This window comes from Diadema setosum, chromosome 6 (genome assembly GCF_964275005.1).
Source record: "Diadema setosum chromosome 6, eeDiaSeto1, whole genome shotgun sequence".
NCBI classification, from domain to species: domain Eukaryota; kingdom Metazoa; phylum Echinodermata; class Echinoidea; order Diadematoida; family Diadematidae; genus Diadema; species Diadema setosum.
The window spans coordinates 35,946,463-35,960,151 of record NC_092690.1 but is presented as its reverse complement, the minus strand read 5'-3'; the positions used below and the strand labels follow the sequence as shown (position 1 = coordinate 35,960,151).

The window sequence follows — 13,689 nt, the reverse complement described above, 5'->3', positions numbered from 1 at the left end:
TATGGAAATGGAAATTGACATAACTATCTTTATCGAGCACTAGCTCACTTATGCTTTTGTGAATTTCTCTAAGATTTTAATATGTTGTAGCTGAGACGTAGGGCTATCGCAAGTGTGCCCTTCGTTTTTTCATACGTTGTCGGGATCACGTAAAGAAACTTGGTTAAAATTAAAGCTTATCTTCGATGTATTGAAATGTTTGTTTCTTTCTGCAATTTTCTGTGCAATAACTCAAGAAAAATATACCTTATCACCACCATATTTTGCATATGTTTAGTTCATGTCACGAACATTATTTCACAAAATAGCAACTACTTGATCAGACGCCATCTTGGGTATGTAAATTAGGGTCAAAGGTCATAAATGTTTGATCCTGTATCTTGGTAAATATATGTCCTATCTTTTTCATATTTTGCACGCGTAAAGACCATGTTACAAGGATCATTTCACAAAATAACCACTAATTGCTCAGATGCCATCTTGGGTGTGCAAAGTGGGGTCAAAGGTCATATGTACTTCTTTCTCAACCTTCGCTATTACGTGTTATCTCTATGGGAGGGAGTTTTTCTAGATGTGAAAATTGACATGACTATCTTTATCAAGCACTTTCTCACTTATGCTTCAGTGAATTTCTCCTAGATTTTAATATGTTGTAGCTGAGACTTTGTGCTATCATGTAAGTGCCCTTTGTTCTTTCACATGTTGTCGATATCACGTCAAAATACTTGGTTGAAATTAAAGCTCATCAACGATGTTTTGAAATATTTCTTTCTTTGCGCAACTTTCTTAGCAAAAACTCAAGAAAGACATACCCTATCACCACCAAATTTTGCACATGTTTAGTTCATGTCACGAACATTATTTCATAAAATAACAACTACTTGATCAGACGCCATCTTGGGTATGTAAATTAGGGTCAAAGGTCATAAATGTTTCATTTTGTATCTTGGTAAATACATGTCTTTTCTTTCCCATATTTTGCACACACAAAGACCATATAACAAGGATCATTTCACAAAATAATCACTTTTTGCTCAGATGCCATCTTGTCTGTGCAAAGTGGGGTCAAAGGTCATATGTACTTCTTTCTTTATCTTCGTTATGACGTGTTATCTCTATGGGAGGGGATTTTTCTAGATGTGAAAATCGACATGTTTGCCTATATCGAGCACTAGCTCACTTACCCTTCGGTGAATTTCTCCCAGATTGTATTATGTTGTAGCTGAGACTTTGCGCTATCGTAAGTGTGCCCTTCGTTTTTTCATACAACGTCGAAATCACATCGAAAATCTTGGTTGAAAGTAAAGCTTATCTTCGATGTATTCAGATATTTCTTTCTTTCTGCAACTTTGTTTGCAATAAATCAAGAAAAACAGCTCCTATCACCCCCATACTTAGCACATGTTTAGTTCATGTCACGTACATTATTTCACAAAATAACAACTGCTTGATCAGACAACATCTTGGGTATGTAAATTAGGGTCAAAGGTCATAAATGTTTCATCTTGTATCTTGGCGAATACCTATCCTATCTTTCCCATATTTTGCACACGTATGGACGATGTCGCAAGAATCATTTCACAAAATAACCACTTTTTCCTCAGATGCCATCTTGGGAGTGTAAAGGTGGGTCAAAGGTCATATGTATTTGTTGCTGTATCTTTGTTATCTAGTGTATACAGAATTTGGTACCAAAGATGGCAGATATGACTCCCTTTTCTAAATGAGACTCCAAACATCACACGGCCAACGTCTGTAAACAGAGTTGAAACCTGTATGGTCATGCTTATTGCGATCAGGACTCGAATCATTGATTAAAAAAAATCGGATCACCTTAATTTGTCAGTAATGACAAATTACAATCTCTAGTTAACTGTCTCTCATTGTAGAGGAAAAACTCGGAAAGAAAGGAAAATAAAACAAGAAAAACTCTGCAAGGAGGAAAGTGTACTCGCTTATTGATATCAAGAATTATCTTGCCAGCCTCGAAAGAAGTTTATGTTCTTCCACACAAAGTACTAGTACCCATTGCAATGAAGATAAAACTGGTGGTGAATTTCACTACCTTTTTCAGTGTAACCTCTTTAATGAACAACGAAAGAAAAAAAAACACATATTACTGGAAATACCCAAATACTATGAAGATGGATCAATTATTAATTGTCAAAAGAGAAAAGTTCTTTCCAATTTAACCAAGTTTTGTAGTTATATAATGACACATGTTTAGATTGCTGGTATTTTTTGTCCTTTTCGTAAATACTATACATATAAGCCTTTTTACAGGCTGTACCTTCATTACAATTAATTTATAAATTATTTGTCTTCTCACTCTCCCCTTCCTTTTTTTTTCTTCTCGTTCTCGTCTCCATTATTATTTCCTTCATTCTTTGTTTACTTAGCGTATGAATATATATTTCTTTATATATCTTTGCGTTTTTTTCTATTCTCTATTTTTTTTTATGTTTTTTTCCGAACTATTTGCCACTCGTGTTTCTTTTGTTTATTTGTATAGGTACTTTGAATTGTCACCAGTTTTGTGTCCTACTCACTCTTCCCTCTTCACCTCCATTTCCCTTCTCTCTCCTCTCTCTCCCCCTCCCTCTCGTCATATTTCCCTTTCTTTGCTTTTTTTATCATATTGTATCGTGTATATATGTTATATTTCTGTACATTTTTTATTTTCGTTTCATCAATCGTATTTCATTCTTATCTACTTTGTTATATATAGTTGTTTTGTACACTTTTTAAAGTCATTTGCAATTCGGTATTATTGAATTAATAATGTGATGCATGTTTTTACATTGGATTCCGATAGTACCCAGGGTATGGGTTGTTGAGCAAAATAAACTTTCAACTTTCAACTTTCAGCTTTCAAGTATAGTAGGTTCAAATAATCAGTATTTTTTTTTTTTTAATGTGAATGACGCGCCTCAAACACAGCAACAAAAAATATGGACGAATCAGAATGAACGAATGAATGGAATGAGCGGAATGTCCTGTTATTCCGCATTGCTCGTTGCGCTGCATGCCAATTTAATTGCTGCATGCTAACAACAAGATTACGTGGCAAGCACAGCACCACGGCCACCTGTACCGCGCGATATCTGCACAAACGAGTGAGGTATCTAGACGAAACAAGTAGAGCCTACACTTGTACTGTAAGCTTACGTGTTTTGTGACTTACGCTGTTTTACGCTAGGAAGATTTCCTTGCTAGATTATGCAAAAGGAACATAACAAGAGAAGTTGTAACCCCAATTATTGAATTTCCAGAGGGTTACGACAGGACCGACGGACAAAGACACACGAGTAGTGTTTCTGCAGAGTATGCAAGATCGACAGGTGTGTATGCCCATCATACGCTCCCGCTGCACAACCCTGCTGCTGCTGTTCATAGCAGCCGAGGCTTCCGGCCAGCTAATTGGCCTGTGTTGTGGCTGTGTGGTGGTGCTCCCTGATTCTAGCCTGGCCTGGCCTGGCTACTCAAACTGAAATGGCTATAGCTAGAACCAATCCATCACAACTAACATTAGGGCCCTTGCGGTTCACAAAGTCGTGAAAGTCTTACTTAATTTCATTATTGACGTGAGAAAAGCTAGATGGAATCTATGTGTATGTTTGTTTGAGAGAGGGGAAAGAGTGATGATGCCAGCCATAGACTAGATCTAGATCTTTTTGTTAGTAAATTTATAACCGTTAGGCTGAATGGCCAGTGCAATGCAATGCCAATGGCCAATGCCTTGGTGGTTGTGAAATGTGATAAGCTTTAGATGGTATTTACTATTAACGTTACTGTTGTTAGATTTATGGAGATAGTTCAGCTGTCTATCACAGCTCAGTATCAGGTTTTAAAGATGTAATCACAGTTTATAATTTGGCTTTACACTGTTTGTAATCTACTGAAGTTATTTAAGTGGATTGTTTTGTTGGTATACACACAATATCATACATACCATACAGTGTAGGACTGCTCTTATGATATATGCAGTAATTGTATTATATTGTAAGGTATTTAATTTCTGAGTCGAGTTGACCTTTCTGTGTCTTTTGAGTCTTACACACCCTTGGCCTTAATTGTCACTAAACTGTCCATTGGTAAATGTTGATATTATGAAAGCTGTGTCCTGCTCAATAATATTTTAGGTTTTCAATCACCCAACCTGTACATCCTCGCTGCGATTCATGTTGGAGATTGAAATACGTATGCTGTAAGACTACGATTAAATATGAATAATAATGGTAATGTAATTGTCTATTGGCTGTGAGCCATTTCACACTTGTTAACAAATTTATGAGGCATGGAGCAGTCCTACTGCGACCAGCCCAACTGCTTCGCAGTCGGGCTGCATAGTTGCAGCAGGATCCCTCCCCCCCCCCCCCCACCCGGGGTTTAATAGGAGTAGGAGCCTACCGGTAGTCCCTGCCCTGTTTGATAACTGTGAAAGCATGAGGTTTGAACTGAACTATCAGGGCCGGCGCAGTGTTTTCAAAAACAAGCAAAAAAAAAAAAAAAAAAGAAGGGTCCTCGGCTCATCTCTCCCAGTCCACTTCCGGGTTTCTTCAGCTGACATTGACAAGCAAAAAAAAAAAAAAAAAGAAAAAGGTCCACAGCTCATCTCTCCCAGTTCACTTCCGGGTTTCTTCAGCTGACAAGCAAAAAAAAAAAAAAAGTCCTCAGCTCATTCTCTCCCCTCCCATTTCCGGGTGTTATACAAAAAAAAAAGGTCTTCACCCTTCAGAGAAAACACATAACCTTACCGCCGCCATACTTCATGATCTCTATCTATTTCTATTTTAGTGCCACTTACGTACGTACTTCCGGGTTGAAAAAAGTGTGGGGGCCCAAAGAGATGACACCTTTGTATGGTGCACAAAAAGTGTGGGGGCCCGAGCCCCCACGGCCCCCACGGCTGCGCCGGCCCTGACTATTATTGACTTGTATAAATAGTGCATACAGACGCAAGATGCATAAAAGTATTAAGATCGAGAAATCAAACTGATGCTGAAGGCAAGCCTGTTTTGTTTTTGTTTTTTAATATATTTTCCTTACTGTTGTACCTGCATTTAATACAGAAAAGACTGGAAGCAAAAATGGACTTTGACGATGCTCTGAAGAAAGTTGGAGAGTTTGGTCGTGCACAAGTCGTTCATCAGGTGGGTTGGGAATTGATGGAGAAGAATGAGTGGAAACTGATTTCTTGATGCTTTACAAACTGTTCACGCAGCTCTGCTGCATTGAACATTATGTACAGTACAATCTGTGCTGCTACACAGGCTAATGTGAATGTGTTTCCAACCATGCAGATCGTATGAGTTGCAGGAAATAATTGAAAAACCCTCGGGTATACACTTTACATGCTATCTATAATCTTGTTTCCTGGATGATACTATGTCACTCTACAATATGTATTATTGCCAGGTCCTTCCGAATAATTTTTGATGACCTTAATTGTGAAGTCAACCCTTGAAGATATCCTGTAATTCGGATAGCAGTTTGTCCATGAAGCTAGTAAAACTCTGATGGTTGCGCCGTGTAACTGTCCAGTAGAAGGCAGTGTTGAAAATAAAAGAAATGATAAGAAAATACAGTTGTACAGTACAAGTATGTACAGTAAAAAGATGAGTTTACAAGTGAAATCTTGGGCTGGATATAGAGTAGACTGGAGATGAGTCTACAGCAAGCTGCATCCCTCTGAAGACAGGATGGGGCAGCCTTCTCGATACAGTAGCAGCAGTTGATAGTGCTATGACATGATCCCGAGAAAGAGAGATACCCAGTAGGTACACTGTACGTACAATCAATGTAGTTCCAGGGGCCCGTTGCGTAAAAGTTACATTTATGGTAACTTTTTCATCCAATAGTAACTACCATGGCAACAATACTCAACAGCCAATCAAAATCAAGAATTCCATGGAAGTTACGATTGGATGGCAAAGTTACCATGATAATAACTTTTATGCAACGGACCCCAGATTGTGATTGTCTGGGGACAAAAAGAGTACCAAAAAAACAAAAACAAACAAGCATAAAGATCCGTCTGTCTAGAGGAGTCTTTTATTTTTTGACGTTATCGATCAGAGGGGATTCCCTGAAGCCAGACACAGTCTCTGTGGAACATACAATGTATCCCTGACGACCAGGAACAGATCAATCTTTCAGTCAAATTCAAACCTGTCTACAGTATAGTGGCCACCCAAGGGAGACAAAATAAAGTGGCCATTATTATTATAGACACTTGGCCACTAGACAGGGTCTTAAACATAATTTTTCTCTGGAAGGGAATTGTTTACAGTGGTCTATATGGCAGTTTGCCACTATACACTGTAGACAGGTGGCCCCTAAGACAGGTTTGACTGTAGATTATATGTCACTGATGCTAGATGAATGTCATACTTCAGTAGGTGATCATGCCTTCGCAAATATTTAGTTGGAGTTATAAATAAAGAATGGAAGTGGGATATTGTCATGACCTCTGATATTGACATGACCTTTGCTCTTTGCCCCTTCCCCTCCAGGTCATTCTTTGCACCCTGCAGTTCTTCTCCGCCTTTCAGATGCTGTCCCTGGCGTTTGTTGGCAAGGCACCCACGGTGTACTGTGAAGGCAAGCCGCCGGTGTATGATGATGTCTGTGACATGGATCCTCCTTGCCAAGAGTACAGATATGGAACAGAATTCACTTCAATTGTTTCTGAGGTACCATGTTTTCATAGTTTTTGTCTTGCTCAGACTATTGGAAGCTTGACATTTTGGATTAAGCTTATTCCTGGTACCACAATATTGCCTACTATTGTACAATATAAAAAAACATTAAACTTTGTTTCTTGATGCTGTGATCTTTGCAATGTCGATTGTAGAAATTAAGATTGTAAGATACCGCGGTACATAACACGTAATATATGTCTCCGCTGTAATGTGCTCAGTGTTAGAGATAATTGAAAAGATGGGGCTGTCATGCTTTTTGCTGTATAAATCACAGTATTTTTTTTTTCTTTACTGAGTATTTCACTTTTTTTTAATGGACAGCAAAGCGAAGTACTGTACACTATCAAGTGTTTTAGAATGGTATGTCTATCTGTTGGAGTGCAAGCTCGACAAATATTTCCTTTTTCACTCTTTGCTTTATGTCTTTTATTTCTTCAGTGGCATGATATTCATTCATTGTATTGTGCAGCTCTTATATCTAATGTTTTAAGTACAGTCTACACTTTCAATCTGATCAACGGATCTTGTTTTCAATATCATTTACTGAATTATTGTTTTAAAAACATTTACCATCTTTCCAGTCTGGATAGAGACACTACTCATTATGGCGTACGTGTATGTGTTGGAAAAAATGTTACTTTTTCTACAGTCTTTTCTACGGAATATTGTCAAAATTACTGCAGGTTTTGTGGACAATACTGTATTTCCCAGACTTTATGGCTACACATGTCAGTAAAGGTGAAAATACTCTTTTCTGCCAGAATAAACCTTTTCAGCCCTCAGAATACAGCAATCATGTTTACAAGGTTGCCGTCACTTGTGCACCACAAGTCTTTGGTGAACCATACTCTCTCAGAATGGAAATTATCAGGTATACCTCTGGAGCCAACAACCACTGTATGAATTTTTGTAAAAATCCAAGAATTCTTCTCATCTTTTACTCTGTCTGTCTTTCTGTCCATCTGTCTGTCTACCTGACTGTTTATTTGACTATGATCTGCCTTTATCAATTTTCCCCACAGTGGGATTTGGTCTGTGACAAGAGCCACTACGTTGGTTATGCCCAGAGCATGTACATGGCCGGAGTGTTGGTGGGCAATCTCCACTTTGGCACGCTCTCTGACCGCTACGGCCGTCTGAGGATGACCCTCATCTCACTCTTCCTGCTGACCACACTGGGCACGCTCAGCTCTGTCCTCTGGTCCTTCAAACTCTTCTTTGTATTTAGGTGGGTCCAAAAATTGACCATATACTTTACTATTGTCTGTGGAAGTGAACAGTAAACCTTGGTAACATTTTTTTTTTCTTTTTTGCTGTACTATTTTCATTCATTTGTCTATTTCTTAAACCTCTTTTTCTCATGACAAGCCAGCAGATATTTGAAGTTGAATTTCATCTAAGTTGTACCTTGTACAGCTGCTAGATTTGTGCTGACCACAGTGGAGAAAACTGTTATAACATACAACAATGCCGTATCCGTTGCTTTTTGATTTTATAGTTCGTGTACATACTCAGGGAAATTGATAAGCCAAATTACATGTGTGCTGTTACTTTAAAAAAAAAAAAAAAATTGTTGTCTGCAAAGCAATTTTCATTGCACGGATACAGTGGACTCCCCTTATAACGAAGTCCTCCGGACTGGCAATTTTCTTTCATTATATCAGAATATCGTTCTAATGGAACAAGTAGAAAAACAAAACAAAAACAAAAACAAAAACAAAAAACATATTAAAAGAGGATAATGTTGCGGCCTGAATTGTTATTTCGTTGTAACCGTAATTTTGTTATAACTGTGTTCGTGAGAACAGGAGTGCACTGTGTAGTCACAATCACAATCTCCATCCATGCTTTTTTTGTCCTAATTATGATATGACATTAATCAGTATTATTCCTCACACCTCATAGAAGATTATCAAGCTCAGTGTGTTCTCACTGTTTGCTTCTGTCAGAACTTTTAATCAGTATAACCTTCCAAAAAGTGTCTATAAGGCTACAGAAAACATTGGCAGTATGTGTATTGGTCGTGGGGATTGTCCAGCTGCTTGTATTTTTCCACGAAGTAGTATACACTGTAGATGCTGCAAATTACTGGCAACTGAGTAACTGGTAGTTGATTGATGGCTTTTGACTGAGGACCATAATTATTATGTAATGTCCTTTAAAAAACAATGTTAACCCTAACTAGGCCGGGGGGGGGGGGGGGGGGGGCCTCGGAGCCCCCCCCCCTCGACGTTCCGCGCGATGTATCGCAATCGCAAAATGCTATCGCCGCGACGTTTCATGACTTTTTTCTTTCGAGTCTCCCGCATCTTTTGACACCAAATTTGCGACGCCCGTGCGCGCGGTTCCGAAGTTACGCATACATGCATGTCAGACCAAAAATTGCTCAAAAACCTTAATTCGTGTACAATTTCAATGCAAACTGTGCTTACAGGCAAATTTCATAAAAGCATGATTAGCATGAATAACATATTTTCTTGTTCGGAGCGATGTCGCGGACAAATTTCATCGAAAAAACAATGAAAAACATAAAGTCAAAAAAACAAGGAAATACATAAGTAATTCCAAAAAACAATAAAATATTTAACAGTTTTTTCGGATATCACAATTTTTTTTCATTACATTTGCTAAGGACACTAAAAAGAATATTTACACACAAAAAAGGCCTGTTTTGAGCTTTATTTTGTGATTTATACCAAATAGTCTGATTTTATGCATCATCATGCATAAATTAGCATAATTTAGCATAAATGATAATTTTTTGAAAAAATAACTTCATGGTATTTTAGACTACATCATAGGCAATGTGTGTGCCAATTTTCGTCGCGATCGCGCGGTCGACGGCCGAGATCTGGAGGGGGGGCCTGGGAGGCCCCCCAGCTCTATCAACTACCTATTACATATAGCCTGGCCTAGTTAGGGTTAAACTGGATATTACTCCTTTAGAACTTCTGCAACTTGACATTAGCTTTAGGAACTTGTTATGTTCCTGAGACTCAGTTTTGACTGCCTCTCATATACAATTGTATAGGAAGTGTGAGCAACATACAACTAAGAATTCAGTTCTTAGTGAGCTTTGGTACAGTGTGATAACCCCTAACCCTGTCCCTTTCTTCTGACTTATAACACCTTAAACAGTGTGTCATTTATTTGTTTGAAGTTCAGACCTTTTAAGGAAATTAAACAAATGAATTATAATATTTTATGTCAGTTGTCCAATTTCACTCTCTAGGAATGGCCATGACTTTCCCCATAGTTTTCTCTGGTGAATAAGGTTGAACATTTGGAAAAGTAATTCCACTTTGATATTGCTAAAGAATACAGTATTTACAGGCAATTATAGGTAGAAAGAGCCCACAAGCCTTGAACCATATTGGATTATCACATGGAGCATGGAGGTTTTTGTTGTAAGGATTTGACTGCTTCTTATTGGAGGTAAATTCAGTTTTTAATCATTCCTCTCCCATATTAATCTACCTTTCAGAAAGACTAAAAACTAACCCTCATTAACAGCACTCAAATGCCAAATAATATCATTGATTGAGTTGATTTGTGTGAAGGTAACACAATTAGCCCATCATTAGCCAATCATCTTGCTAGACAGATGTATACTGCCTTTCTCGCAGATTTTTAGTTGGCTATGGGGCAGGAGGGGTCATTCTGACATCCTTTGTCCTGCAGACGGAGAACCTGACGTCCAGCTACCGCACCAAGGTAGCGTCGTGCATTCCTGCATGCTTTGCCGGCGGAGTGATGGTATGTTGGGTGTGGTTTCTCGGGTGTGGCTTCTGTAATGTGGTACCGGTGGTGTGAGCGCCTCATGTTGTCCTAACCCGTGGTCACATTAACGCATGTGTTTCATATGAGAGCTCATTTAAGCCAGTTTGGAGTTCCATTTTGCACATGAGCAAAAAATAGGAACAAAACAAAAACAAAGCATAAAAAAGAAACAAAACAATGTCACTTATACCTTGTACATTGTACCAAGAGGGCATGTTGGTCTTTAAATTCACTGAGATAAGCATCTGAGATGTAATTATTATTCAAGTAGTGCTGATAGGTGGCACTTAGTAGTGCTGAAGGGTGGCACTTAGTAGTGCTGAAGAGTGGCACTTAGTAGTGCTGAAGGGTGGCACTTGCCAATGCATCCATCTGATCACAACATAGAAAAAAGATTCTTACAACATTGAACATTGAGTGATGCAAAATAATTAAATACAATGTAAATGCTTTGCCAAGTGTAAATTGATGGACCGTTTGGTCACTTGGTCATCACAAGTTCATCATTTGTTTTTAACATGGCTGATAATTCCATGAATTGTTAGTCATCCATGCTGATACATTTTGTCACTTTGAAATGAATGAAGGGCCTTCAAGACCAGATGAGAAAAATAAAAAAATCATTTGCACTCATGTGGACATGAACTAAACTCCAAACTGGCTTATTGTACAGTAGTCCCTCCACCACCTGTCTCTATTATTTCCCATTTCTCCCAGTCCTTCTCCTCCTGATTCTTCTTAGCAACCACATCAAACACCACATTTTGCTTGGACCTCCTGGGATATCATGGAAAGTCAAAGCACTTTAATGCTGTATTTTTGCACAGTCATCACGAGAGCAGTGTGTGATCCATGGGAATTGCATAACCCTGCATAAAAGGAATGGACAATGAAGCAAAAACATTTTGAAACTTGCAAGCAATTAATCTAACACCCTCAAATACACAATAACATCAGTGAAAGAACTGGAAAAACAGCAATAAAGAAACTGCACTACAGCTGTAACTGTTTTGAAGTCATAAGATGTAAAGATAACAGTCATAGCAGAACCAAGGTATTCACTGTCTTTCTTTAATTTCAGAATTGGTTTTTCTCATTTGCCCGCATTGCTGCAGAATAAGAATAGTATATAGGGATTATAAGGTGGAAAGAGGGAGATGGAAAGAAAGAGAATTGGCTCCAATTGTGCAGTGAAGCGAGATGCATGGGGGAAATGCCTTGATATAGAATCTATTGTCACAATGGCATGCTCCAATGTACAATGTATTGTGCTTCCTGGTTGAAGTCCCCTCTCTGTAGGCCCAACATCCTCGTAGCCACATCATGTTACCCAGCAAGCATCATACATGTATCTACATGTCTTTCCAGAGTCTATTACATTGATGAAATTTCATTTCTTGGCAATCAAAGTCATGATTTTCAGCATTCTATTGCAGAAGCAAACATAATCTTCTCTAGGACAGGGATTGTGGGTTTGTGTATTCACTCGAATAAGACATTATAGATTGTTACTCAAGTAGGCCTACACTAGCTTAATAGGTTATTGCATGGTAAATATTTGTATAAATCATTTCAGAACTTTGCTTTCCTTGAAGTACAGGGTACATTTAGCCATACAGCCCGTGATGTACAGTAGCTCCGTGTTACAATGAGGCCAATGGATAATACAGGCCTCTGATTTATAGTGATCAAATCAGACATTCCTGAACAAGTTAAAGAGAAAATGAATTACTCACTTTGAATTGTTAGCAAATTATTTTGCACTGAATGTATATAAGATTTATGATTTGACAAAGAATTTAGTGACTTGAAATTACCCTTGTGCCATGGGTCAGCATGTGTACAGGTGTAGCTGTGGTCTGTTAGACCTCCAAGTTGATTACATGAAATGTTTGACTGAACTTCCATGCACACTATTGTGAGCAATTAACAAGGCCCTAAAACATAGAAAGTGAATAAAACTTAAGAAAAAGAAAGCAAGAGGGGGGAAATGTAGATGATACAGTGGTCAGACCACAGGCTCTTAGTCTTGAAGTCTCTGGTTCAAGTACACCTGCAACAACACTTGTACCCTAAGGCAAGGCAGGCCCTACTTCATTCTCAGTATACAGTTCGTTGCAGAGACTGCCTTGGTGTCTATATGGAATAAATCCCAGCTTGACTTTTTCAGAGAGTTATACAGCAAAAAAGCAAATTATGGGGAAAAAAAGAAAATAACAAGAAATCTGTAGATGTATAGTGTATCAGCACAAAGTCCGTCTGAATTTTATACTTTTTATAGCACAGAAATGTGGACAATGCAGTGAAGGTTGCATGCCTGCCTATCAATGAAATAGATATCCCACCTCTTTGTTATTGTTCTTGTTGCAGTGTTTTATCCCATATAATGTGTTTCTTCACATTCCTTGTACTTGATGTATAGCATATCATGTCTGCACTTGAAACACAAATACTGTACCTGTAACTGAATTTCATTATTGGACTTATATTTCTGACAGTTGGAGTGCATGCTTAAGAGCAGTTGAAATTCACACTAGAACATCCACTTGTGTGATATTGACACTGTTGCTGGTACCATCTGCCATCTGCCAGCCTTGGCTGGCATTATGATACATTATTGCCACCAACCATGCTTAAATATTCAAATATGTACAAATGGCGTTAAAACCATGATATTTGTTTGTGTTTTCTTACTTTATTGCATTGGCATTTGCATTTGCATGTTTGGTGTTCAATGACGTCAGACATATTTGCATATTTTATTTTTATTAAATGAAGTAGTTGAAAGATGCCAAGAAAAAAGAAAGAAAGAGAAAAGATACAGTGTACTTACAGTGTATGAATTTGTGCAAATGAAAGAGATAGTGTGCTTTCCGACTATTTTTTGAGACATTCCAAGGCTTTAGCTAAATGTAAAGCAGTTTGATTTTCACAGTGTTACAGTAGTTCATAATTATTTCTTGTCATTTACAAACACATGGATCCCAACCACTAAGATAGGTATAATTTGACCATGAGATGTAACATGCCAGCATTGATAATTCTCTCTTAGGAATGATGTGAAGAAACAACATTGGGTAGTGAATCAAGAGTTTCTAAAGAGACAAACAATCAAACAGATAAACAAACAAACAAGCAAACAAGCAAAGAATTCCAACTATAGATCACAGAAAGTCACCTGCAGTGGTTTAATTGATTTAATTGC

At 38.1% G+C, this 13,689-nt stretch overlaps 1 protein-coding gene across 1 annotated transcript in view; it reads left to right on the top strand.

Annotated features, from left to right (window-relative positions):
* Nucleotides 1–5,078: 5,078 nt before the first annotated feature.
* LOC140230160 (solute carrier family 22 member 15-like) overlaps nt 5,079–13,689 on the top strand; it is a 33,310-nt gene continuing 24,699 nt past the window's right edge. Inside the window, exons 1-4 of the mRNA XM_072310348.1 lie at nt 5,079–5,153; nt 6,516–6,695; nt 7,727–7,932; nt 10,331–10,460. Of these exons, the coding sequence (XP_072166449.1) occupies nt 5,091–5,153; nt 6,516–6,695; nt 7,727–7,932; nt 10,331–10,460 (579 nt within the window). The 5' untranslated portion in view covers nt 5,079–5,090. The remainder of the gene's footprint in view (nt 5,154–6,515; nt 6,696–7,726; nt 7,933–10,330; nt 10,461–13,689) is intronic.